Source organism: Harmonia axyridis, chromosome 5, assembly GCF_914767665.1.
Source record: "Harmonia axyridis chromosome 5, icHarAxyr1.1, whole genome shotgun sequence".
In the NCBI taxonomy this organism is placed as follows: domain Eukaryota; kingdom Metazoa; phylum Arthropoda; class Insecta; order Coleoptera; family Coccinellidae; genus Harmonia; species Harmonia axyridis.
Window position 1 is genome coordinate 2919328 of NC_059505.1, and position 27754 is coordinate 2947081.

At 37.8% G+C, this 27754-nt stretch overlaps 1 protein-coding gene across 3 annotated transcripts; it reads left to right on the top strand.

Annotated features, from left to right (window-relative positions):
• Window positions 1-241: 241 nt before the first annotated feature.
• LOC123680603 lies at window positions 242-27559 on the top strand. 3 transcript variants are annotated; one of them, XM_045618586.1, is made up of 26 exons: window positions 242-450; window positions 563-663; window positions 1701-1873; window positions 1926-2124; window positions 3099-3240; window positions 4597-4841; window positions 5937-6104; window positions 6165-6292; window positions 6567-6812; window positions 8611-8816; window positions 9174-9351; window positions 9660-9893; window positions 12746-13060; window positions 13195-13341; window positions 15215-15310; window positions 15364-15582; window positions 16719-16868; window positions 16922-17067; window positions 17307-17528; window positions 17592-17819; window positions 19416-19493; window positions 19555-19873; window positions 20971-21182; window positions 21325-21659; window positions 22883-23109; window positions 26216-27559. In XM_045618586.1, the coding sequence occupies exons 1-26, from the start codon at window positions 290-292 to the stop codon at window positions 27527-27529; spliced, it is 6189 nt and encodes a 2062-aa protein (XP_045474542.1). In that variant the 5' UTR covers window positions 242-289; the 3' UTR covers window positions 27530-27559. The 3 variants fall into 3 exon arrangements, with proteins under 3 accessions (XP_045474542.1, XP_045474543.1, XP_045474544.1); XM_045618587.1 differs by lacking the exon at window positions 15215-15310; XM_045618588.1 differs by lacking the exons at window positions 242-450; window positions 563-663 and adding an exon at window positions 1286-1420.
• Window positions 27560-27754: the final 195 nt, after the last annotated feature.

Genomic DNA, 27754 nt, shown 5'->3' on the forward strand with positions numbered 1-27754 from the left:
TGAGTTTTCGTTGAACCAACCTTTATGTATAAATGTATAAACTTTAAACCCAGTAGGTATATCAGACATTGAGAAAGAGAAGAATATGGATGAAGATGTTCATTTTTCCGTAATGTGGACAGTAGAATAATTAAAATGAAGTCTTTCTGGTTCTGAAACTGAAGGGATGAAATCAATGGCTACTTAATGTTTGTTTTCCAATAAAAAAGAGCAAGTGTTCAAAAACATAGTTCGTTGCTGTCTCAAAATGAAATAATTAAATGACAGGAATGACTGAATCAATCCAGAAATGATTCTGATTATGAATTTCACCTATAATACACTCCTCCTCTTCATATTCCTATTATTACCAGAAGAATTGAAAAATACTGAAGCACATATATTGAAGATTTTAGAACCTTTGAACCGAGCTTCCGATTGTAAAATATATGGTTTTAAAATAAAAAATTGGTAGGTAGAAACAAACATTCAATTTTTTATATTTCAAAATTTGCTGTGAAAAATTTGCGAACATTTTATTATTTGAAATGTTTGAAGATAAAGAAGGAGTTTATGATTTCAGTGATCTACAAGTCTCCCGTTTTAGTAATCAGAAAATAGAAGGAGTATATGAAAAAACATGCAATTTGAAAGATTTAAGATTCAACTTCAATTTTGGAAAAGGTGAGGTAACAAAATAAATTGAAAGAGCTGAAAGATGTCGTTCAGATCAAAACATTATTTACGAGTTTTTTTGGAACAGTCATTCTTCAAACAGATCGCTCAATATTTTGTGAGGATGTCTGTAATTTTCGGATTTTGGGACGAGAATGGTCCCAAACGATGATGACACTGATGATAAATTGGTAGTCAAATTCAATTCTGTCCAGCAGTAGACACGATAACTTTAGGTTCAGATCTTTAATACAGAGGTAAATTTCCTTAATGAACAAAATTTGGATAGGGGTTCTGTAGATATGGCCATTCGAAATTTTGTTTTACTGATCATTTCAGAACTACTAATTCATTAGAGATGAAACGTCGAATTCAGATGTGAAGCAATAATATCAGGTTTCATGTGAAAATTCTAGAACGAGAGAATATTCAAGAAAAATATAGAAAAAATAATTAAATATTTCCGTGGTGGATTTTCTATGAACCCTGTGACCACAGAACTGTTGTTATTTTGGGTATAGATATAAATTAAAAACCAATTCTCTTCGAGAAAGTTTTGTGTTGATAGCGTGTCCATCAGAACCATAGAAATTTCAAGCAGAATATCGAAGAAAGAACTAGTTCCAATGACAGAATATTTAACCAAGTGAAAATTTTATGTGCATAAAAAGTCTTTCAAAGAATGTTGGTCCCATTGCTAGAACAGATAGATAACTGAACTGATTTGATTCAGTGAAAAAATTATTGAATTGCATCCATATTCAAGGTACAGGGTTCATGTGTTTAGTCAAGTTTATTAGAATACAGTATTAGAACAATGTTTTTGTGCTTTTGGTCCTAATTTTAAAATCGAAATATTCCGAAAACCATTCATAGTGTTCACTTTTTCTAATACTTAGTAGGTACATGACATTTTGTGGTGAAATTCAATGTTGCGTCAAATTAGAACTAGAAAGTTAAACCTCAAAAAACTTATGTTTAAAATTAATCAATACTAACAATATTGTTTTGAGGAAATTTGTTCTATGGTCCTAATATTTCCACAGATGGATTATACTCATTCTCGATGGACACTCCTGAGCCTTCGGTAACTATATCCGAGATGAAGAAGAAGCTCGAAAGCGCGAAAAAGATTTTCTCGCCAGGGGCGCACTTCATTTATTTCACCATGAGCGCCAAGAGCCTGAAAAACGAGGATTTCAGTGGCTCAAGCGATAAGGTTATAGAATTTGCCTTAAATGATTTTTCAATTCAAAAACTTTAAATTCTAGTGCAAATTCTTCATCGTGCATGAGAATGCAACAGCCAATCTTGGACGAATGAACAAAATTGTTAGGAGTGGTTCCAGGGTGGTTGTCGATGGTACAAGAAGTATGAATAATGATTTGGAAATACGCCATGAACAGTTGGAATATAGATGGAGCTGTACTGATACTGCTGATTACTGTGACAGCTACGAACTAGGAACAAGTAAATAATTTCTGATAATTTATTTGATACAAAGTGTTTCATTGGGAAACGGATATACTTCACAGGTGCATAGGTGGCACCAAGGTGGTTCTGGAGATACCCCATTTATTGGGTTTTACTGTCTTCGTAGCCGAGATACAGGGTGTTTTATGAATTTGCCCGTTTCATTCTGAGGCCATATCAAACGAACCACCCGGTATATTTTCTTCATATTTGGCAAATATGTTTCTAATTGAGAGCCCAAACGTATCATGCAATAACCCCCTTGAAAATCCAGGTCCGAGTTGACAAAAAATTCTGAATCGTTTGAATCCTCGAAACAACATCCTGTACATCGGAATTTTGAAAATCGGTTTTAATATTCGGAAACACCACTAAAAACTAAACTGAGACCTGTGCTTCAAATTTTCGCGCAGACAGTTTTACAATACAGCTATAAAAAGGAAAACCAATGTAAAAATGAATTACAAAGTTGAAATAATTATGGATTCATTATTTTTGATAATTCATTGTAAGAAGTCACTTCAAACCACTTTCAGGTATCCAAGTTCTCAAAAACTTCACTTCTACGTTGAAAATTTGTGCAGTAAAACTGTCTGCGCGAAAATTTGAAGTTCACGTCTCAGTTTAGTTTTTAGTGGTGTTTCCGAATATTAAAACAGATTTTCAAAATTCTGATGTACAGGGTGTTGTTTCGAGGATTCAAACGATTCATTATTTTTTGAAATAGAGGAAAATATTCATCTCATTTCTAGAACATTGTTTATTTCTTGAGAAACCTAGGGGGCCAAGACTTTTTAAGATGTTTGTAGATTTCAAGGTGGATTTTATTCGAACATAGTTAGGTTTGAATAAATAGAAGAAGTTTCTTCTATTGTGTCAAATTTTTGCAATTCATTCAGTTTTATCACGCCCTAAAGGATTTCAAAGGAATTGATATATTTCTAGAAATAGTATATCTGCTATGCTTTCAGGAAGTAGAATTGTTATACCTGCTGAAAATGTGGTCAATGGTGCACGCTTCAATATTACCCTAGAGGTAAGATCGCCGCCAACTTCATGGCAGAAAGCTGTTCAGTTCATAACAGTTGACGATTCCAGGCCTTATAGTGTTGAGTGAGTTAGTTTTGCTTTGATATTTCCAATGATCTAATAATAAGTAAATAGTGCATAAGTAGTTTTATTCTTACTAGTATCTAGAAGAAATGCAGTATGGTCATGTGACATGATATCAAGCTTCTGTCTCTTTATGGAGTTAATGCTTTGCACAGCACGATCATTGCATCTACGTTCTATTAGATCATCGGATATTACCAACAACCTCTTGAAATATATGTTCAATACTTTAATGGTTAGTCATCTGCGACACCGTCCATTTCTGTGATCTGAATTCTGAATCTTTTAATAACCGATTATTTCGATACTCTACACATATTAGTTGTTACAAGAGGATGTGAGAATATTGAATTTTTAAATTTGTGAAAATTGTACCACTAGCGAAATGATCCTCAGTAATTCTGCAACAGCCTTCATTTTATTATTTTAAAACTACTAAGCTTCAATTTGAGGGAATAAATATCTTTTGAGATATAAGGCAAACCAAACTTCAGATGGTTTGAATCCCAAAACTTTTAGTCTATCAACAAACTTAACCGTTCAGTTCTGAAACCCACCTTAGAAATTTGAAGTCCCAGGATTTCATATATTGATGATCAGGATGCAATAAAAGAATTGAGCTCACACATAATAGTTAAAAATAATAAGGTCTTTATAGTCTGGATTCCCAATCAATCGGGAATTAAATGAAATGAAGAGGCCAACCTACTTGCAAGAAAAGGAGCACAAACTCCTTTTATTGACCCTGAACCTTTCTGTGGTATAGGTAAATGTACCTACAAGAAAGATTCTCAGGAGAAGGAAAAAACACAAGGAGAAACACCTTGCAAAATATTCCTGTTTGGAGGATTCCAAAATTGATACTACGAGATCTTAGAAGTAACTGGATCTCAAAAAGATAGCTACACCGTCCCATTGGATTCCTTGCAAGACATTGCCGCCTCAGAAAGCACCAAATGGGAATGAGTTCAGCAGAAAATGACGAGTGCAGATTCTATAGGGACGAGAAAGAATCTGCAGATCACTTGGTGAAGGAATGCCTCGTCATTGCTAGCCAACTCAAAAAATGCATTGGACAAGACACTTGAATAAGTGAGGAAGTAACCTCCTTGAAGCCACCCCAGATTCTGGACTTCATTAGAACTGGAGGGCGAGCTGTAGACTAATGACGACTAATGACAAGAACAGCTCTGATAGGGGGAACAATAAGATCGTGGTGGAATGAAACCCCCTCAAAAATTAATATATCTTCTATCGAAAGCTCTGGAGGAAAAAAATATGATTATGTGATTCTCAAGAATGATATTGAAAGTGTAGATATTTCTCTGCTTGTTTCGAAAATTCTATTATTTTCAGTTGCGTCAGATACTGTGGGAAATATCCGAATACTTGGTCTCCGAATGACCAACCCGTTCTCAAGGCATCATGTCAATTTTCCTGCAACAAATATCATCCCAATGAGCTACATGGCACTATACAAGACGACAAAGGCAACATTATTATCAGATTCGACAACTTCAAAGACCCCTACTCCTTGAAGTTACCAATGCAGGAAGACATGCATTACACTGTTAAAGTCGTTTATGGTGATTACAGTTTGAGTAAGTATTGTTCTTTGAAGAGAAATTTAATAAAAAAATTAAACTACATAAAAATGATGATTAACTTTGTGAATAGGTGTATAAAGAAGGGTGTTTTTTAGAGCTATAGAACTTTAAATTGCAATAAAACAACGATGGATTATTCGATTGACATGAATTTTATTTATCCGCAAGATAATCTTGTGGCATTACATTTTCAATATGATTTCTGGCATATGACCGCCACGGCTGGCTCGGATGTAGTCCAATCTGGACGTCCAATTTTCGACGACTTTTTCCCACATTTGTGGCTGTATATCGGCAATAACACGGTAAATGTTGTCTTACAAATGGTCAAGGGTTTGTGGCTTATCCGCATAGACCAATGATTTTACATAGCCCCACAGAAAGTAGTCTAGCGGTGTTAAATCACAAGATCTTGGAGGCCGATTCACAGGCCCAAAACGTGAAATTAGGCGGTCACCAAACGTGTCTTTCAATGAATCTATTGTGGCACGAGCTGTGTGACATGTTGCGCCGTCTTGTTGGAACCACAGCCCCTGGACATTATGGTTGTTCAATTCAGGAATGAAAAAGTTAGTAATCATGGCTCTATACTGATCACCATTGACTGTAAGGTTCTGGCCATCATCGTTTTTGAAGAAGTACGGACCAATGATTCCACCAGCCCATAAAGCGCACCAAACAGTCAGTTTTCTGGATGTAACGGTGTTTCGACATACACTTGAGGATTAGCTTCACTCTTGTTTGTTGACGTAGCCATTCAACCAGAAGTGCGCTTCATCGCTAAACAAAATAAAATGGACGTAGTGCGCGATACGTATTCCGCACAGAACCATTATTTTCGAAATGAAATTGCACTATTTGCAAGCGTTGTTCAGGCGTGAGTCTATTCATGATGAATTGCCAAACCAAACTGAGAATAAATCACTTGACTGCTGTTAAATCGGTCACCATCTTGAACGGTAATGCCACCTTAAAGTTATATACCTCGAAAAAAAACACCCGTTATAACCTTCATGGGTAATTTCTTTCAATATTGAATCATGAAGGTAACCTTGACCCTTTTCCGCCAATAAATGAACTTACTTCCAGATAACGTCTTGGGATATACAACATTTTATGAACTCAAATCCCCGAGGCTTGACAATTGCAAGACTATACCACCAAAAGGTACACCCCTTACGAAATTCAAGGTTGAATGTGATTATGACAAAGAAAGCTTGAAGAACTTCGAGGTTCAGGTTAGCAGTGGTGATACTGGTGAGTTCAATGATTCTCATCTTCAACTAGATTGAAGGTGTGATAATTGGATTTTTCTAGTTGTGTTCTCAACAAGTTCACCAACGCTAGAAGGTATAGAATTCTTGGTTTCTAGTAAAGAAGCTACAGTAACTGTCAAATTGATAGATACTCATGATATTTTCACTGAAAAAAAAGTCCCTGTTTATGTAAGTTCTTTTAATCCTTCTTCATTTACCTAGAATCAATAAATACTATTTAATGAAAGTTATTTTTTCCTTTTTTTTTTGCTTCGAATTCTTTTTTCGATGAATATTATAATTTTAGAATTAACCACTGAAGATTATGTTTTTAATGCTTTATATTTTAAGTCATTTTAAGAGCTCTTTATGGACAATAGCCTCTTCATTTCTATTGGGTGTGCAAAATATAATAATAATAATAATAATAATAACCTTTATTCGATCATTTCGAATGCTCCAGATAGAATCGTTGGTGAAGGACAAGAAAAACATAACCTCGTTGACTGAACACTTGAATGACATTTATGAAGGAAAATTGGAAGGTACAGATTCGGTGCAGGACCTAATCAAAAAAGGCGATGATAAAAGAGCTGTCCAGTTGATTGATGTCGTTGCGACAGAAATTAGTAAAATCAACGCGACAACCGAAGAGGAGAAGAAGATTGTTAAAGACGCCAAAAGAAGGTTGCTGGATGATTTGGGAAAAGTAAGAAAGCATATTAGGCCAATTGATAAGTCCCCGGTCTGATGCACAGATGGCGGTGCTAGTATTAAATTCATGATTTTTAGTCAGTACCAACTAAGATGTCTAAAAACCAGGTGTATGAACTGATTAGCTTTTGTTTTGCCAATTTTGAGAATATTAGTTTAAGCTTCTGATTGGCTAGGATCGGGTTTTAATTGATGTATCCTGTCAAAATCAAAGGAAAAAAGATCGAAATGAAAGGAATGACATTGCGGCGCCGCCACGAAATAAAACTAATATTTTCAATTTGGTCGAATGTCATTCCATTCAAAAATTGACGAGTGCACACACCATGTTTTTAGACATCTTAGTACCAACCTTCGAATCATACGTGTCAAAATTTGACAGCAGTTTGTGAGATATTATGTTGTGAATGTAGCTACTTTTGTTATTTGAAGAAAAAGAATTTCGTGCGCTGATAAAATAATGCTTTTTGAAGGGAAAAAAATATAGTTGAAGGAAAATCTTGGCTTGATGAAGAGTTTTCGGTGTCTGCACCAGAAAAATCAACCATCATTGATTGGTATGCTAAGTTTAAACGTGGTGAAATGAGCACCGACGACGTAGAACGCAGTGGACGCTCCAAAGAGGCTGTCACCGATGAAAAAATCAAAGAAGTTCACAAAATAATTTTGAATTACCGTGAAGTGAATTTGATCGAAATAACAGACATTGTGAAGATATCATCTGAACGTGTACATCATATCATTCATGAATATTTTTACATGTGAATGCTATGTGCAAAATGGGTGCCGTGTGAGCTTACAATCGATCAAAAGCAACAACGTGTTAATGATTCTGAGCAGTGTTTGAAGCTGTTCAAGTGCAATAAACCTGAATTTTTGCGTCTATGTGTGACAATGGATGAAACATGGCTCCATCATTACACTCCGGAGTCCAATCGACAATCAGCTGAGTGGACTGCACACGATGAACCGAATCTAAAGCGAGGAAAAACAGTCAGCTGGCAAGGATATGGCATCAGTATTCAAGTATGCGCAAGGTATAATATTCATTGATTGCCTCCAAAAGGGTTAGACCATCAACAGCGATTATTATATAGCGTTATTGGATCGTTTAAAGGATGAAATCATCAAAAAACGGCTCCATTTCAAGAAAAAAAGGCGCTGTTGCATCAAGACAATGCGCCGTGTCACAAATCAATGAAAACAATGGCAAAATTGCATGAATTGAGCTTCGAATTGCTTCTACATCCATCGTATTCGCCAGATCTGGCCCCCAGCGACTTTTTCCTGTTCTCAGACCTCAGGAGAATGCTCACTGAAAAGGAATTTAGCGCCAGGTAATCGCCGAAACTGAGGCCTATTTTGAAGCGAAAGACAAATCGTACTACAAAAATGGTATCGAAAAGTTGGAAGATCGCTATAATCGTTTTATCGCCTTCAACAATGTTGAATAATAAAATCGAATTTTGCCGAAGAAATATGTTTTACTATGCTAAACCGGGGACTTATCAATTGGCCTGTTACTATCCAAGGAATTCTTGTTGAAAATCTGAATCTGAATGGATTCGAGATAGAAAAAAATTTCACTTGAAAAAACCCTTTTTTTCAAATAGAATTATCTTTACCAAAAGATATGACCTGGTCTTTTGCATCACCTTGTAATAGACACTAAGCGATCATGTTATTGTTATCTACAAAACTGAACTATCACATTCAGTCCTCAAACGTCGCTAGGTGTCTTCTTTTGCCCAGGTTGAGCCAATAAAAACCAATGGATTCGTTTTTTTTTTCAGATAGACATCAAAGATATCGGTTTGTCGAAATCGGTAAGTGGAGTTTTGAAACGACTCGCTACCAATCAAGTTAACAATGTATCGGATTCGGATATAGCCAGATCGATTACAGCATCATGCAGAACGGTTGCAAAGCAGCAACTATACCTTTCACAGAACGATCGGAACACAGCTATTAGTGAGAGTGAGATTATAGATCTAACGAGGTGAGAACACTAAGCACTGATAGGGCGAGAGCTCATAGCGGTCAGACAATCGCCTGTGATTGTTTCAGTCAGTTTTAACAATTATAATACACTACGCCGAGCTGGTTCCACCAAATACTGACCATGACCTTGGAACCGTGAATATTCGGTTTAGCCGTCGTCGTGGAAGCATGGCTGGGATATCCCCATGATTTTCTGCGCTTGGGATTATCGTAATGAACTACTTTTTCGTCTTCAGTTACAATACGTTGCAGAAATCCCTTCCGTCTTTGCCTTACAAATGAAACTGTAACTTTATGGTTTACCCCTGTATCTTTCAACTGCTTTTCGTTGTAAATGACTATTTTTCACTTCCAGTAATCTTATGAGCTGCGGTGAGGGTGAGATGTTTCCGTATTACGAAATGTTCAACGAAACTGCCATAGACATAGAAATAACAACTAGGTTTCCAATAAATGATAATTTGTCGGAGAAGAATTTTGAGGATTATCCCCAATATGTAGCCGATGATTTGATAGAAGTCAAACAGAACGATGTGAGTACAAAAAATTATAGGAAATTCTTCAATGAGACACAAAATATGAATATCTCCTCCCAACTTGTTTTAGCACATTCATTTTAGGCAACTTCCGAAGTATATTTTCTTTTGAGAAAGAGAAATACAAAAAATTGTTAATTTCAAGCAAAAAAGCATGTGTAGATATACACATTCGAAGTATTGTATATTCTATAAAGAATGAGTTTCTCACTCAATTCGTTTTTTTACTATGATTCGGACCAAGCAAACTCCAGCAAACTGTTCTTCAAGAAATTCAGAGCTCAGAACAACATTTTTTGTTACAGTTTTTGACATCCGCTCAGCATATGGTTGATATTTGTCGTGATATGGCAAGTTCTCTGATGTTTTCATTCCCCTCGGTGATGCGGCAGCCAGTCTATGTCATCAGAGAAATGAGCGTTGTTGCAGTGATGAGATCGACTGGTTCAATATTGGCAAACACTACATTTACTCAACATAATGTTACTGTCAAGGCGACTCCGTTCTTTGCAAAATTTCATTCTACTCTATCGATGCGGGTAAGATTCTATTCCAAATTTTAAGTAGATAATTTTATCATTTTTCTTCACTTTCAATCTGAGTAATCATGTAGAATAGGTATGTGCTCTTGATACCGTAAAATCTACTATGTTCAATTGGCTACTACGTTGCTAGATCAAAAACTTAATCAGGAAATTATTCTATATGATTACCTCTAATTGTAAATGATATTGAATCATCGATTCTTAGATTGTGTTCAAGTGCCAAAGAAAATTTAACGAAATGGACAAGAATAACAAGGCCTTCTTATTATTATCATTATTTTAACTGGGGTCGTTGTGGCTCGGTAAGCCTTCCGGGAACTGCGACCGTGTAGATCTTTTGTTCTCTACCCTACTCATTCATGGAAACCCAAGGAGGTCGTCAATGGCGTTGATAAAACTGACAACCTCCTTAGGGGCCTTGGCCGTTACCGCACGGGTAACCAGGACTAGCTTCACCATATGAATGGTTCTTAGGCCAACCAGCTCTGGACACTTGCATACCATTTGTTCAGCTGTTTCTGCTTCTGATCAACAGAGGCTGCAAATCTCATCTGCTGACTTTTCCATACGGTACAAATCATGTTTGTTCCGACAGTGCTCCATCAGCAGTCCCACCATCACCCGAAGCTCAGCCCGTGACAGCTTCAAGGGGTTTCTGGCATAGGTAGGTGAAATCATCATGAATTTCTTGGCCTGAGTAAGTCCATGATTGTTTGTCCAGTGGGTTATCCTGTTATTCAACTCTCATTGCTGGACCGCTGTTAAAGATCTTTATTCAAGTAGACAGTGTGAATTACAAATAGTGTAAGTGTATATAGGACATAATTCAATGGTACATATAAGTATATATCACAAGGTAACAAAGGAATGTAGGCAGTGAACAATGGAATAAGAGAAAATCAAAAATTGTCTCTAATGACTCTCAACCGTTCACTCTCACACACTTAAAGCGTAAAAGGCCATAATCCCGAACACGAACACACATGCAACACGCACAAAAGATCAATTACGCTCTGTGGATCTTGCCAGAGGTAGCAAAAGATAGAATGCTAATCCCACGCTCTGCGACTGACATCCTTGTGGATGGACCATCCTCCTCGTAGAGTTGTCATCACGAGGTCCCTTCTAATTGGCGTGGTGTCTATTGAGAGGGCTTGTAGAAGGGCACTGCTTTCTCGGCACCAGAACCCCCTCGCTCCGATGATGAAAGGTAGAACTCGGATGCTTCTGCCAGGATTCCTTGCCGCCACCACCTCCAACAGCTCTGGCTGATCATAAGTCGCTCTCTTCAGATCATATGTTTCAGAGAGCGACCTAGGGGCCTCCCATGACACCCCCACGTCTGCAACTATCACCTCCGCGCCTTTGGTGCAGACCATATCGGGCTTGTTGAGCCTGCCTCTGGTATCTCTGATGTGAGGCTCCTCGACAACCTCCCATCCCTTCTTTCGAGCTGCATCGACGATCCTCTTCACTACAAAATTGTGCCTGTTCATCCGCTTGGTATGGCCAAGTGGGCATTGCTGGAGCATATGGGAAAGGGACTCCACCTTACCGCAACCAGCTCTGCACATCCTGGATTCACGGGGGCCATACGGTAGCCCTCTCGTGGGCAGCGATTTGGTTCTCAGCTTGATTGCTGCGATATAGTCCTCCCCTGACCACACCATCGGCGGTGAATGAACGTAAAAATTTGAGGCACCGTCGTTCTCAGCTTGTCGTGTACCTCCTCCATAGAATGATCTCTCCAATATTATATATTGGTCTTTTCCTAGCCCACAGAAAGGCTCAGTTCTAGCAGATGTTAACCTTGATGCACTTTTTGCAAGTTCATCTGCTTTTTCGTTTCCTTCAACACTAAAGTGGTCTGGTATCCATAGTAGAGTCACTTTATTGCCTCTGGCCAGCTTTTTTATGGTGTTACGGCACTCCCAGATCAACAGAGACCCCTGGCAGTACGATTCCAGGGATCTCAGCGTGGTCTGGCTGTCCGTAGTGATGTAGACATGCGCCCCCTTGAGGTTCATTTTGAGACACTCCTGAGTGCATACGTGAACAGCCAGTATCTCGGTCTGTAAAATAGAGCCTTTTTTAGTCTGGGTTCCCAGTTACTAGGGGATGAAGGAAATGAAGAGACCAACACACTTAATAAAAAAGAGCGCAAACTCCTTTCATTGTCCCAGAACCTTTCTGTGGTATAGGCAAATGAACCTACCAGAAATAATTATAGCAGAAGGGAAAACGAAGAGTGAAACACTCTACTATCTTTCTGCATCGGAGTATTCTTCGAAGCTTTAACACTGCGATATCCAAGAAGTATCTGACACTTAGAATTGATATGCTACATCTCCTCAATGGGTTCCTTACAGGGCATTGTAGCCTCAGGAAGCACCTTATGAGAATGGTGCAGAAAAAGAATGCAGATTCTGTGGGGAGGATCAAGAAACTCCGGATTACCTGGTGACGGAATACAACGCCATAATAGCCAACGCAAAATATGCCTTGGACAAGAGACTTGTAGAAGTGAGGAATTAGCCTCTTTGAAGCCATCCCAGATACTGAAGTTGGTTAGAAGTCTGGCTCTGAAAGGCGATCTCTAGATCACGTCATGGCCAGAATAGCTCTGATGGATGCACAATAGACCATAAGGTCGCAGTGCAATGGAACCCTTAAATCTTAACTAATGATATTGTATGATTTCTTCAAAGACTTATAGATGTTTATTCTGCTCAAAGGTTCAGTTATTTCAGGTAATAACTGACAAATTAGGATGTGGAAGATCCAAAATTCAGCAATGAAATAATATTAATATGTTTTATGTTATTCATTCGGTTTTTTCTTTCAAGATATGCAGTTACCAGAGAGATCCTTTCTGGTCAGCATCCGAAAAGTACAGGGTACCAACCAACGTGATCGATCTGAGTGTCAGAGATGAAACAGACGATAAGAATTTAAACAAGTTCCAAGGTCATCCGATGAATGTCTCCTTCAAAGTATTCGAACATTTGGTGAAAAAGAAATTGTCCAAGGGTACCATCAAGCTACTGAACGAATCCTCAATATACAAAGAAGACGATTTTAGTATTTTTATGATCAAGGCGAAATCTGAAGAATCGTTCTTCATTGAATTTCAAAATATCAGAGGTCGCGATAGCTTTGATGTGAGTCTTGTGATTTTCTGCGGAATGCTATCTAGAAATCAAAACTGATATTTGAGTTAGATTTTGCAAGCATAAGTTTAAAGAATCGACCCACGAAACCAATCAAATTCATATCAAACCATTTTTTTCCACAGATTAAAGTTGTGGACATGGAAAGACCAAAACTGAAGCATTTTTCTGAGGGAGTGACGATGGATCAGACCCATACAAAATTTTTCATTCATCATTCTGAAAAAAGAGACAAATGGTTTATGCTCGCCATCAAGCCCAGTAAAAATATGGTAAGGCCATATTGTAAATATTAAAATTTGAAATATTATGAGATGATTGATATGATAATTTCGAAATTAATTTTCATCAGTTAATATATTTAGCTGATGATATTGAACGTATATCTTACTTTGTTACTGTTACCTAGCTTGTTGTTGTTGCCCGAGTATCAAAAACTTTTTTCAGGTTTTACGAAAATATATTCAACAAGAATATTTTATAGTAGCAATGCAATTTTCCAAATGATATAAAAATAAATGCCTTGAGTGGTTCGCTTCCAAGTTAACTCATGCAGAATTGGTATTCGTTGAGGATATGACTGGCAAATATTTGAATCTTCTAAGTGATGATGAATGAGATATGTAACGAACTTGACCGTACCTAAGAGTTTTGTGTGCTACTACTTTCTTGAGAGGTCATTTAGATTTATATTTAAGGGAGGTTTCATTGCACGGCAACCTTATTATTATTATTCGAACTGGGGTCGTTGTGGTTCGGTAAGCCTTCCAGGAACTTCGGCCATGCAGATCTTTTGATGACGTTGATAAAACTGACAACCTCCTTAGGGGCCTTGCCTGTTATTTCTCTGGTATCCAGGACTAGCTTACCGATATGAATGGTTCTTAAACCAGCCAGCTCTGGACACTTGCATACCATGTGTTCGGCTGTTTCTGCTTCCGATCCACAGAGCCTGCAAATCTCATCTGCTGACTTTCCCATAAGGTACAAATGATGTTTGTACCGACAGTGCTCCATCAGCAGTCCCACCATCACCCGAAGCTCGGCTCGTGACAGCATCAAGAGTTTCTTGGCGTAGGTAGGTGAAATCGTCACGAATTTCTTTGCCTGAGCAAGTCCAGGAGTGTTAGTCCAGTGGATTATCCTGTTATTCAAATCCCATTGCTGGACCGCAGCTTTATATTGGTGTTTTCCTAGGCTCAGGTCCAGCAGGTGTTAACCTTGATGCACTTTTTGCAAGTTCATTAGCTTTTTCTTTTCTTTTAACCCCACGGTGCCCTGGTACATACAGTAGAGTCACTTTATTGCCTCTGGCCAGTTGCTTTATGATGTTACGGCACTCTCAAGTCAGCAGAGACCCCTGGCAACACGATTCCAGGAATCTCAGCGTGGTTTGGCTATCCATGATGATGTAGATATGCGCCCCCTTGAGGTTCATTTTAAGACACTCCTGTGCGCATACATAAACAGCCAGTATCTCGGTCTGTAGAATCGAGGGTTCACGTCCCAGGGCAACCTTATGGTCTATTGTACCCCCATCAGAGCTGTTTTCGCCAATAGTTGTAGTCTATAGCTCGCCCTCCAGTTCCAGTATCTGAGATTGCTTCAGCTATTTACTCAATTCTACAAGTTCCTTGTCCAAAACATTTTTTTGCGTTGGCTAGCGATGGCGAGGCATCTCCTCACCGGAGTTTCTTTTTCTCACAAAGTTTGTACTTGTTGTTTTCTTCTAGACTTATGAGGTATATACTGAGGCGGAAATACCTTGTAAGGAATCCAATGAGGAGATGTAGCATTCTTGCTAATATTCAAAATACTTCTTAGATCTTGCAGTATCAAAGTTTCGAAGAAACTTTTTGGAATGATTCAACCCAGGAAGATTCTTCCAATGTGTTTCTTTTTCGGTTTTTTCCCTCTGCTGAAACTCCTTCTTGATGGTACAGCTACCAATACTAAAGAAAGATTCTGGGCCAATGGCCAACGAAAAGAGTTCTGGAAGTGACCTTATTATTCTTGAAAATTTCATTGAGTTTCCTGCTGCACTTCAATATTGTCTTAGAATCGATGATGTGTGAGCTCAATGCTTTGATTGCAGATGTCAGAAGGTATCGTTTATCACATTTCTGACAGTCAATTGCATTGTAGATTTTAAATCAAGATATCGATTTAACTTTCTCGGTCTATACCCCAATGTGTATTTCCTGGGATTCGGATAGGAGATCTTGGAAATTTGCGTGTTCAGTGAGTTCTCTGACACTATGTTAGATTCTTATGTTCACTATATTATTTTCCAGGTATATTTTACCACCACGCCAGAAATGATCAATTGTCGCTGTATGCACTTGTCTACTCTTGCCGGAGCCTTCGATTATAACGAATTGAAAGTTCACCCGAAATTTACGCATCTAGAATTTGAACTTGAAGAAGCACAAAGTTTTTATGTCATCATTGGAGTCTGCCTTCTGGTCGGAGCTTACTTTTTCTTACTCGTTTACTCTATACAGAAGAATGAGGTGAGATTATTATAATTAACTATATATTAAACACTTTTTGTTACCAAAATGATACATTCTGTAGAATTTCTCTAGATGAATTCACTCTAGGGATGCAGAATGAAATAAAGGTTGTTTTTTTCGAGGTATATAACTTTAAGTTGGCATTACTGTTCGAGATGGCGACCGATTTAACAGCTGTCAAGTGATTTATTCTCAGTTTGGTTTGGCAATTCATCATGAACAGACTCACGTCTGAACAACGCTTGCAAATAGTGCAATTTTATTTCGAAAATAATGGTTCTGTGCGGAATACGTATCGCGCACTACGTCCATTTCATTTTGTTTAGCCATGAAGCGCACTTCTGGTTGAATGGCTACGTCAACAAACAAAACTGCCGCATTTGGAGTGAAGCTAATCCTCAAGGGTATGTCGAAACACCGTTACAACCAGAAAAACTGACTGTTTGGTGCGCTTTATTGGTCCGTACTTCTTCAAAAACAATGATGGCCAGAATGTTACAGTCAATGGTGATCGATATAGAGCCATGATTACTAACTTTTTCATTCCTGAATTGAACAACCATGATGTCCAGAAGCTCTGGTTCCAACAAGACGGCACAACTTGTCACACAGCTTGTGCCACAATCGATTTATTGAAAGACACGTTTGGTGACCGCCTAATTTCCTGTTTTGGACCTGTGAATTGGCCTCCAAGATCTTGTGATTTAACACCGCTAGACTACTTTCTGTGGGGCTATGTAGAGTCATTGGTCTATGCGGATAAGCCACAAACCCTTGACCATTTGGAAGACAACATTCGCCGTGTTATTGCCGATATACGGCCACAAATGTTGGAAAAAGTCATCGAAAATTGGACGACCAGATCGGACTACATCCGAGCCAGCCGTGGCGGTCATATGCCAGAAATCATATTCAAAATGGAATGCCATAAGGTTATCTTGCGGATAAATAAAATTCATGTCGAATGTCGAATAATCCATCGTTGTTTTATTGCAATTTAAAGTTCTATATTTAAAAAAAAACACCCTTTAGTTTCGATTGGAATGTAAAAAGGCTATTATGATATGTATATCTCTTGAGAAAAGGGGTAGTTAACCTAGAGGTTCAAATTCGTTGAAAATATATATTTTCAGGTTCTCGAAGATGCTGTATATCTGATGGCAGATGTGCCTGCGGAGAATCGTTTTGCCTATTTGGTTGTTGTTGGTACAGGGGCAAGACTTGATGCAGGAACCTCATCGGAAATAGTGATAAAATTGTATGGGGCAGAGGCTCAATCGCAGGTTATTCATCTTTTTCATCTCTCTTATCAATGATTAGACCATTATTTTTTTAGGAACACGTAATCAATTTTCCTGACCCTTTGATGGAATTTCTTCAACGTTCTCAAAATGACTACTTCGTTTTAGCTTCTCCAGTTCACCTAGGAAAAATACAGAAAATTCATCTTTGGTTCGATTGTACCGGGATCTCACCAACATGGTAATGTCTAAATGATTTAATATTTTTTAACACACTTATTTCTTAAGAAGTTGTGATTACTTTAGAATGTAAGATGCTGGTACTTCTTCATATTAAATATATTGTATTTCTATGAGAGATTAGTACACAGAGCTTACCAATCTACACCGCTACTGAATTGTAATTCTATCAAGACAAGTTAATGGCACAATTTTCATCAATGTGGCTCTATATCATGGAACAAAATACAAACTTTTCAGGTTTTGCACTAATGTCCGAATATGCGATATGCAAACAAAGGAGTGGTACGCTTTCAAAATCCAAAAATGGTTCAAAATCGAAGGAAAACCAAGGGTCTTCATAAGTTGTCCTGCCTCCACCGATAAAGAAGATCTAAAGTCTAGGAAAAAACGAAGTAGATTGCTGAAGAGTATCCTCAGTTTTGGTAGATTCGACAAGACGATATGGCATTTGTCGACAAGGTGAAAAAACTCACCTCGAATACTCTTGTATATATTTAACAGGATTATTATTTTTTTTTTCAGTACGACCAACCCAAGTTTTGGTTACCCTAAGCGACTGACTCTGATTTTATCTGTCATAATAACTTTGATGATGGTAAGCATGGAATTGTATGGCAGACCTGAGTTCTTACCGAGGGATACAATCACGCCAAAATGTTATTTCGAGATGCGTATGGAGATCGTATATAAGGGCTTGATCAGTGCTTTGGTTACATTCTTTCCGCACCTTATCATCATGGAAGGATTCAAGTAGGTTCATTGGAATTAGTAAGGACTGACTTAGGTCAATTATATTTCTTAAATTAGATTAGATTTAATGGTGTTTCATTGCACTGCGAACATATGGTCCATTTGTGCGCCCATCAGAGGTATGCTAGCCTTTATGTGATCTGCAGCTCGCCTTCCAGTTGCAGAGTTCTGATGATCTCTAATATCTGGAATGGCTTGAAGGAGGCTACTTCTTAATTTCTACTAGTTTCTTTCCCAAAGCAGATCTTGTGATGGCTAGTCTTGGAGTGGCACTTGTCGTTTTCAGCTAGATCCATTATCATGATGTGGTTCCTGAGGCGGCAATGACCTGTAAGGAATCCAGTGAGATTATGTAGCATATTCTCGTTAAGATCTAGAGATACTTCTTAGATATCGCAGTATCTAAGTTTATGAAAAACTTTTTGGAAGAATCCAACCCAGGAAGATACCGCCAGAGTTTTTCTTTAGGTTTTTTGCTTCTCCTGAAACTCTTTCTTGTAGGTACATTTGCCTATACTACAAGAAGATTCTGGGTCAATGAAAAAAAGTTTGTGTACGTTTTCTGGCAAGTGTGTTTGGCCTCTCCAGTTACTTTGATTTCTGGGTGACCAGGAACCCAGACAAAAAAGACCTTGTTCTAGTAACTGGGAACTCACACTAACAGACCTATTGCCTATTTTGTTGAGTTTGCTCCGTCACTCTAATACCATCTTAAATCGATGATATGGAAGCTCAGTGCTTTGATTGCAGCCTGAATGTCAGAATGTATATTTATATCCCATTTCTGATAGTTTCTTCTGTAATTTTACGAATAGATTTAAGTAGGCTATATGCAATTAGATCTCAGAGTCTCAGTATGAGTATAAACCTTGCGGAGCATATACGATCATAGAAAATATCTAATTGGTATACGTGTTTCCATCGAAGGTGAGTAGCGATAGACCAGTTGCGTTCTATTTTGGAGAGTCTTCAGTCCAATATCAATGGGAACCCAATGAAAATAGGGGCTATTCGATTGAAGGCTAGCAGTAACATACCAATTTGCCAGCATTGTATACCGAGGCAGGTCTACAGGTGAAGGCATTTTTGGTTTTGGATTTTTCTGTGGAAATCATGCAGATATGTGTGATATTGTAGTTTCTGTTAGGAAACTGTTTTGTGCTCTTCAAGCTTCTAATATGCTACGAGTATAATGTAGGCTTTAGGGGAATATTCTGGCACTGGTTGCGGAGTTTTCTCAATGATAGATCCATTTCAGTCAAAGTAGAAGAAGGTTTTTCGAGTGAGAACAATATGGAGGTGGGAGTTCCTTGGGGCTCTGTGTAGGGACCACTATTCTTTTTGTTATTCATAAATGAATTGCCCATTCATTTGGCTCAGACCTCTAGCAGACTTGTGAAAGTTTGATGGCTTAGTTTTTTAGGCAGTATCGTTTGAAAAACTTGATGGTTAATATAGCTATCATTAATATTACATGCAAAAAAATCAACAGTAGTTTATTTGCTTCAAAAAGGCTCTCCGCAGAATATAGGTTAAAAACTTGCCGTAGGAAATCTATAATCTACAATTTTCTAGACATTATGAATTGATTTACAGGAATTCAAGGCTGCAATTTCAAAGCAAGAACTCAAGAGACGCTAAACCACTTCCACCGGCTTTCACGATAGTTTTCTGGTAAGATATTCCCGATATTTTTTCATTGATCGGACCTCATCCAAAAAATATATATTCACAGGGTTGTGGTGGTTGTGAACATCATCATACAGATTCACGTACTGCTAATATATGGGTACAAAGTTGTAACACCAGTAACTTGGGAATGGTTGATGTCGGCATCGATAGGATTCGTATTTTACGTCTTCATCCTGGACTATCTGTACAATTTATTTCTGATTATTGTCAGTGGACCTTACAAACCTGTGAGAATCAACTTTGACAAATTGTTACGTAATATTGAGGAACAGAGGAAGACGCTGTACAAGTTCATCGGGCACTATATTTACAGACCTCTCTTGACACCTGTTTATGCGATCATATCCAGGGCTGAGTATTTGGTACGATTAGTTCCATGATTACATACGGTAGAGCGGTGTGACTTTGCCAACGGAGGTGACTTTGCCGAACTGCCTAATACTTTAAGTTTCACTTTGTTTTCGTAAAGTTGGCAACACCTCACCCATATTTATACGGGAAACTACTGAACGTATTTTCATGAAATTCAGCACTTATAAGTATTTCACGATGCTGATGAAATCTAAAATATTTTCAAGGCATGAGCACCTCCGGTTTTTCCGGAAATGACGTCAACTTCCGTTTTTCAAATTAGAACACCATTTTTTTATTGCAGAAATAGATTCCTTAGAAAATTTCAAGTTACTTTGATGTAACATTTTTCAGTTTTGGTTGGAAAATTCTCTCTGAGCGGGAAAATTCGAAAAAAAAATCGAAAATAGAGCTCCGCTGAAACAAGAATAACTTCGAGGTTTTTGGATGGAAAATTTTCATTTTTACCGCCAGCACTTCATTAAATTGCCTAAAAAACCATTTTTAAGGCATTGGCAAACTCGCACCGATTTGCGGGTCACTTTGCCAAATTTTAAAAAACAAAAAAAAAGGAGTGTGCACCTTGTCATCAGATTCTAACCACAGCAGTCGAAAAGTAAAATGTTCAAATTAAACATACTTTGCACAGGACTCATTTCACAAAAAAACGAAAAAGTTAAACCAAGAAAAAGTCTCACCGCTCTACGGTACTTTTTATAGAATTATTTATTTACTTATGAGGTTTTTCTATTTTTCTCTTGATTTGTGATTTCTGCCTGAAAATTCAAAAGTTACTTCTTGATAAAAGTGATAACAGTTGTTCTTGAGCGTCGTCAAGTTTTACTATTGACGGCCAAGAATGTGCTTCACGACGACCCAAAAGTGCTTCAGTTTTGCCAACTGTGACTGCAAGATTTAACATTTTTACAGTGAATTTTTAAACAATTTCGATGCGTTGTTGAAGCGCGTATCCTTGAAATTTTAGTAATAGCGTAGTTTTGGTTATCAAATGTCAAAAGATGACATCTCAAAAGTGACAGCTGCCTAGTAAGCAGTCTATTCAAAATGAAAACCCATTAGATTAAACTAAAAATACTTTCATTTTCAGAGAAAAAGAATCCAATTCAGACAAAAACGTGAGATGGTCTGGCAAGTGCATGATTTCTTCATGGTAATAATTTTCATATTACTGCTGTATGTCATAGTTTTGGGAGAGAAGGATTCAGTATACGATTATAGAGGTCATAAGCAAGTTATGAAGTTGATAAATGGATTCAGGAGCAGTAAACATAAGCTTGGTGAAGTCAATCATATTAGAGAGTACGTTTTGAATTATTTCACGAGTACATGAAATAATTTGAGTCTTTATACTCAAAGCAACACTCAATGAATGTATATTTGTATATTGTTCTTTTTTATTCTTTGCTTGATATTGGTTTACATAAAAGGTAATAATTTCTAGTTTCGAAAAGTTTTTGGAAGAAGGCCTCATCCCAGCCATTCAGTCATACCAATGGTATGGAAGATACTGTTCGGATAGTCCTGGCACTACCACAGACGCCTGCAACAAGTACCTTGGTGTCATTCGTCTGAGACAGCACAGAGTAGAAGAGGACTCTTGCAAAGTAACAAAGAAAATGAAGTTCCTCAACGCGACTTGTAGGGCCCCTGATTATTTTTTCCGTTATGATTTCCTCAACTATACGCCAGCGTGGAATAACACCATACCAGAAGCTCACAGGTCGAGGCTTGGTTACGTTTGGGGTTTTCAGAGTGGAATTGGAACAATGTTCATTGGTAATAACGGGTGTTTTTTTCGAGGTATATAACTTTAAATTGGCATTACTGTTCAAGATGGCGACCGATTCAACAGCTGTCAAGTGATTTATTCTCAATTTGGTTTGGCAATTGATCATGAATTCACTCACGCCTGAAAAACGCTTGCAAATAGTGCAATTTTATGTCGAAAATAATGGTTCTGTGCGTCCATTTTATTTTGTTTAGCGATGAAGCGCACTTCTGGTTGAATGGGTACTTCAACATAAGAACTGCCGCATTTGGAGTGAAGCTAATCCTCAAGTGTATGTCGAAACACCGTTACATCCAGAAAAACTGACTGTTTGGTGCGCTTTATGGGCTGGTGGAATCATTGGTCCGTACTTTTTCAAAAACGATGATGGCCAGAACGTTACAGTCAATGGTGATCGGTATAGAGCCATGATTACTAACTCTTTCATTCCTGAATTGAACAACCATGATGTCCAGGAGCTGTGGTTCCAACAAGACGGCGCAATATGTCACACAGCTCGTGCCACAATCGATTTATTGAAAGACACGTTTGGTGACCGCCTAATTTCACGTTTTGGACCTGTGAATTGGCCTCCAAGATCTTGTGATTTAACACCGCTAGACAACTTTCTGTGGGGCTATGTAAAGTCATTGGTCTATGCAGATAAGCCACAAACCCTTGACCATTTGGAAGACAACATTCGCCGTGTTATTGCCGATATACGGCCACAAATGTTGGAAAAAGTAATCGAAAATTGGACGTTCAGATTGGACTAAATCCGAGCCAGCCGTGGCGGTCATATGCCGGAAATCATATTTAAAATGTAATGTCACAAGGTTATCTTGCGGTTAAATAAAATTCATGTCAATCGAATAATTCATCATTGGTTTGTTGCAATTTAAAGTTCTATAGTTCTAAAAAAAACACCCTTTACATTAAAATATAGAAATCTAATTTAGAAAATGATCAGCACTTCTAATATCACGTTGCATTTCAGAACAATGAAATATATCATAGTACACTTTGTTTTTAAGCCATTTTTGATAATCTTCATTAGTGATCGAAAATATGTTGATATTCAATAGTGATTCTCCAAATACTGGGTTGGATGCTTTTGGTGAATGCATAGTTTGGGGTACTATATGTCTTTCAAACGCTGCTCACTTTTGCCTATTATTTTAAATTAGTTTTCAGATCATTTTACTAACTGAATTTTACTTATTTTTTCGAGGTCTCGCTGGATTTTATGGTAGTGGAGGCTACGTCGCTGACCTTGGAAGAACAATAGAAAACTCCTATGTGAATTTCAACTATTTGAAACGATACAATTGGTTAGATCCTCTCACAAGGGCTATCGTCATAGAATTCTGTCTTTATAACGTGAACAAAAACCTGTTTCACTTCGTCGAAGTTGTTTTTGAGAAAACACCAGCTGGATACATAAATAAGGATCTTAGAGTGAGAGCCTTTTTTTATTGAATAATAGTGAACTTATCTACATAGGCGTACAACTTTGCTTCCACCGTTTTTTTCCCGAAATTCAAGGTTTTATTGTAAAAAACTGGTTATACATCATTGATTCAAAGTATTGTCCATCGCTGGCCACTATTTTCTCCCATCCTTCGGGCAGCGTACCAATCCCGCATTGAAAAAACTGGTCATCTTTTGAAGCGATCCACGAATCAATCCAATTGTTTACTTCTTCATAAGACCGGAAGTGCTGGTAAGCCAGGCCGTGTGTCATTGATCCAAACAAGTGATAGTCTGAGGAAGCAACGGTGAGTGGGGTAGGACTTCCTATTTCAACATTTCCAAGTATGTCTTGACCACTTTCGCAACATCGGATCGAGCATTGTCATGATGTAAAACCACTGTAGCATGTCTTTCGTTGTATTGCGGCTGTTTGTCTCTCAATGCTTAGCTCAAACGCATTAATTCAGTCAGTTTTAACAATTCATAATACACTACGCCGAGCTGGTCTCACCAAATACTGATCATGACCTTGGAACCGTGAATATTTGGTTTGGCCATCAACGTGGAAGCATTGCCGGGATATCTCCATGATTTTTTGCGCTTGGGATTATTATAATGAACCCATTTTCCGTCTCCTGTCACAATGCGATGTAGAAATCACTTCCGTATTTGCCTTGCAAGCAGCTGTTTACAAATAAACAAACGCCGTTCAACATCTCTCGGCTTCAACTCGTACAGCACCTAATTTTCTTGTTGTAATGAATGTGAATAATAATTCACAATGAGTACAGGCTCATTGAAAGGATATTCAACAAATTCCCGGTTCTATCCCAGTAGAGTGAACGCAAACGAAGTCGTTGTCACCCCTCACATTTTATTAGGCATTAAATCCTTCATCCTGGCTTAAGATAAACACCCCAGGGTAGTTGGCACTGTTGATATCCCACGATACAACAAGTAGGTTCCAATTTCACACGATTAGTACAGGATGTCAAAGGCAATAAAAATGTAGTCGTAAAAACTCTAGGGAGGTTTAAATGGCCCAAAACTCCGAACATAAAAATCTGTTCTATGCGGTGGTCCGCGTCCAACAAAATGGTTTCCAATTTAGGCGGTACCAACGGAACAACCCCATGTCAATAGTACATAACATGGGGTGGAACCAATAATCTAGGTACATAAGGACAATCACTCTGATTGGACGAAAGAAAAAAAAAGATAGACGCTTAGAAAAATTTGGTAGAAGGAGGGTGACGATTATTCAACGATAAAAACAACAGTTTGTCAATTCGGTAGTCAGTTAGGAGTTAGAATTAAAGTTAGAGTTAGGAGTTAGAATTAAAGTTAGAGTTAGGAGTTAGAAGTTCGAGGGTAGAGAGTAAAAGTTCGGGGTTCGGTTGGAAGGTGGGACCAAAAGGGGAATTTGGTTTCGGAGTTCAAGTTCGATTCTTAGTTGAATAAAGTTCAAGTCGGTTTGCGGGAACGGTTGTCAGGAAAGTTACAGATAGGGAATTTGTTGAAAGATTTATTTGAACAGTGATTGTGATATCCAGGGTAAGGATAGTTAATTAAATTTTATATATATCGTTTGATGATTTTTCCCCTCATAAAAAAATTTACCAAAATAGTCCAAGATTGTCGAAGGTTATAATTTTTCTTATTTTGTTTGTCATAGGCTAGTGATGTGCAAATTTTATTGATTGTATTTTTTTCTCATGAATTATTTCAATATTATTAAACTTTGTTATCCAATAATACTTGGTCTCATTCAGTGAAACACCTCCTAGAAAAAGATCAAATATAAGACTTATCCTAGTGCATAAGCCGGACGCACGAAAGGTTCTTTCGTAAAAGAGAAATTGAGTTAATTTCAACATAACTATACTGGCTGGAACTATAGAAAGCCGCTCTTCTAATAAGTTCCTTTTTAAACATTAACACCCAAGAACAGGCCAGTTTATTACAGTTTCTGAATAATTCCCATGAGCTACAGGCGTTTTGAAAGGGCTTGTTGCATCACTCCCAATGATCCTGCCAATTCCTTTTGCATTTGACACGAGTCTTGACAAGTAATGCTTTCAATTCTGCATCTTCGAAAACCATCTCTCTTTCACCGCCATGCTGGTCTTCGACGTCAAAATCACCGTTCTTGAAGCGTTGGAACCACTCTAGGCACGTTCTTTACTAATAGCGGCCTCACCATAGGGATTAGAGAGCATTCGATGAGCCTCAGCCTCAGATTTCTTCATATCAAAGCAGAAAATTAAAACCTCTCACATATGAAGATAATTTGGCTCTTGAGCTGACATAATAATCGAGAAAAAATGCTGATAATTGTCTAGGACTTTCTCCAAATATAGCGAACATCCTTCTAATTCTTCAGTAGCATCCACTTCTTTTACTGTGAAATGTTGCCACATCTCTACTGATTCCTATAGGTACCAACTAATGAGCCTCAATTCGACCCACAGTTCCAATGAAGTATGTATATACATAGGTATGAAGTAGGGGAAGGTAGTGGCATGTTAGCTGGAATGTAGGTCTTTTATGCTTCCTTATATTTTGGTAATGATACGTCTTGATATTGCAGATATCTAATGCGAGGAGCAAGGACGAAATCCCATTAGTTGAATAAAAATAGTAGTAGTAGATGCAGTCATTTGAACAATTTCCTTTCCAATACCGTTTTGAGTTAAGGAGGGTACAAGTAGATGTGTTTGAAATGATTCGTTGTAGATTGTTTGAATTTTGAGTCGGTATTCTGTAGTAAGGACTGATGTATGATAAAGATTTTCAGAGTTAGATATGACTCTCCTCTTTTTTCTAATTGGACTTTCACTGTTTGGAAAGAGGAGAATACTTAGAATAGTTTGTAGCTCTCCATTTGACATTACAATCTAACAAACCAACTAGCCAGCACTGTATAACTGTTTATCTACGTGTCTGCTGGACTTATGATATAAGGAAGTATTAATAGTTTTCTAAGTGGCTTTATCTGCTAATGATTGTTTAGACTGTTTAGGGCTTGAGATCTCGTGCTGTGGATATATCGCATTTGAAGTGTTAAATTCATAGCAATTTTCTGTTTCAGGTTAAAACAGAGAGAGTAGTGAAACATAGCTCCAGCAGCCAATTGATCGCTATATTCTTCAGCTTCATATTTATGGGTTTAGTTATGGGCCTGGCCATACGCACAGCCATCAGAATAATAAAAACAAGCGTTTGGTACAGGAGAGACCTGTGGCATTTAGTGGATGTATTGATAGTCACTTTGAGCGTGACTTGGATCATAATGTACTTCAAAAGAATCAATATTCTGCGAGATTTCGTGAAACACCTCGAGGAAAACCCTAACAACGCTTTCGTCGACTATTTCCCGATTCTGAGCATAGAATCCTCGATGAGAAATTTGGCTGCAGCCTTGATATGCATTTCCACGTTGAGAATGTGGCGAATACTTAGATTTGGAGCCATTTTTAGAACGGTTGAAAGAACACTGTTGTATTCTGCCAATTCCCTCTGCATCATGATGTTATATTACGCCATTTGCCTCATCGCCTTCGGTGAATATGTGTTCGTAGTGTTAGGCTCTAAAGTAGGGCAGTTCAGAGATGAATATCATGTACTCAAGTCTTTAATTTGTATGACTATTGGTTTCGAGAAGGCCAAACCTAAAGATGTTAGTCTGAATGAAAGAGGATTAGGCTATGCCTTCTCAGTTGTATTTTCCCTTTTTTCCACGTTTTCTAGAACGGTTTTCGTAGCGATCATCATGGTTGATTATGCAAAAGCACGACAATTTGCCTTCGAAGAAAAGATAGATTACAACCTGAAAGACTACGTGATAGAGAGATACGGTGTTTTCAAACGAGTATGTCGATTGATGGCTCGAAAATTCAGACTTACAGCAGGTGGAACAGGCGAAGGTGAAGATGATATAGTAACGCCTAAAAAAGACATCCAGAGGTATAAGAACTGTGTGCAAACTGATTCAAATAAAATGAAAGCTATGGCTAGCATTGCCAAGTGCGTGCTTCTGAAGGCACAAAAAGGTTTGAGAATTGACGAGTCAGATCATGAATTGATGATGAGAACCATTAGAAATATGTATAATAGAGAAGATAGTGAGAAGGTGATATTCTTCAAGGAAGGCACCAAAGGTACTGCTCACAACATGGTAGACGATAGGAAAATTTTGATGATAGAGAAAGTTGTTAAGCGAATGTTGGAGACTCCAGAAGGTAAAGCTAAGAGAATGGAGCTGAGGAATACTGTTGAAGCGTTGAGCGAAGATAATGTAGCCAAAATGCAGCAAATCAATGTGCGTCTGAAATCGTTGCAGAGACTTGTTAATAATATTGCAATTAATCTTCCACCGGATCCAAATGCAAATAATGTTGATTGATTTAAGAATAAATGATAAGTTTTTAAGCAATTCATTTCACATCTCACAATTATTTATTGTTGTGAAAGTTATTTAGCGAAGGTGATATCATTTTCGAATTCATTGAACAAATATTAGGCCAATTGAAAAGTCCCCGGTCTGATGCCCAAATGACGGTGCTAGTATTAAATCCATATGATTTTTAGTGAGTACCAACCTTCAAACGAAACTTATCAAAATTTGACA

Bases quoted from the DNA above. Each gene is read 5' to 3' on its own strand.
- LOC123680603 (XM_045618586.1), top strand. From the start codon at position 290: ATGATTCTGATTATGAATTTCACCTATAATACACTCCTCCTCTTCATA. The intron at 9,894-12,745 runs GTAAGATTCTAT...TTTTCTTTCAAG, and splicing joins ATTCTACTCTATCGATGCGG to ATATGCAGTTACCAGAGAGA. The intron at 17,820-19,415 runs GTAGGTTCATTG...ATTGATTTACAG, and splicing joins ATCATCATGGAAGGATTCAA to GAATTCAAGGCTGCAATTTC.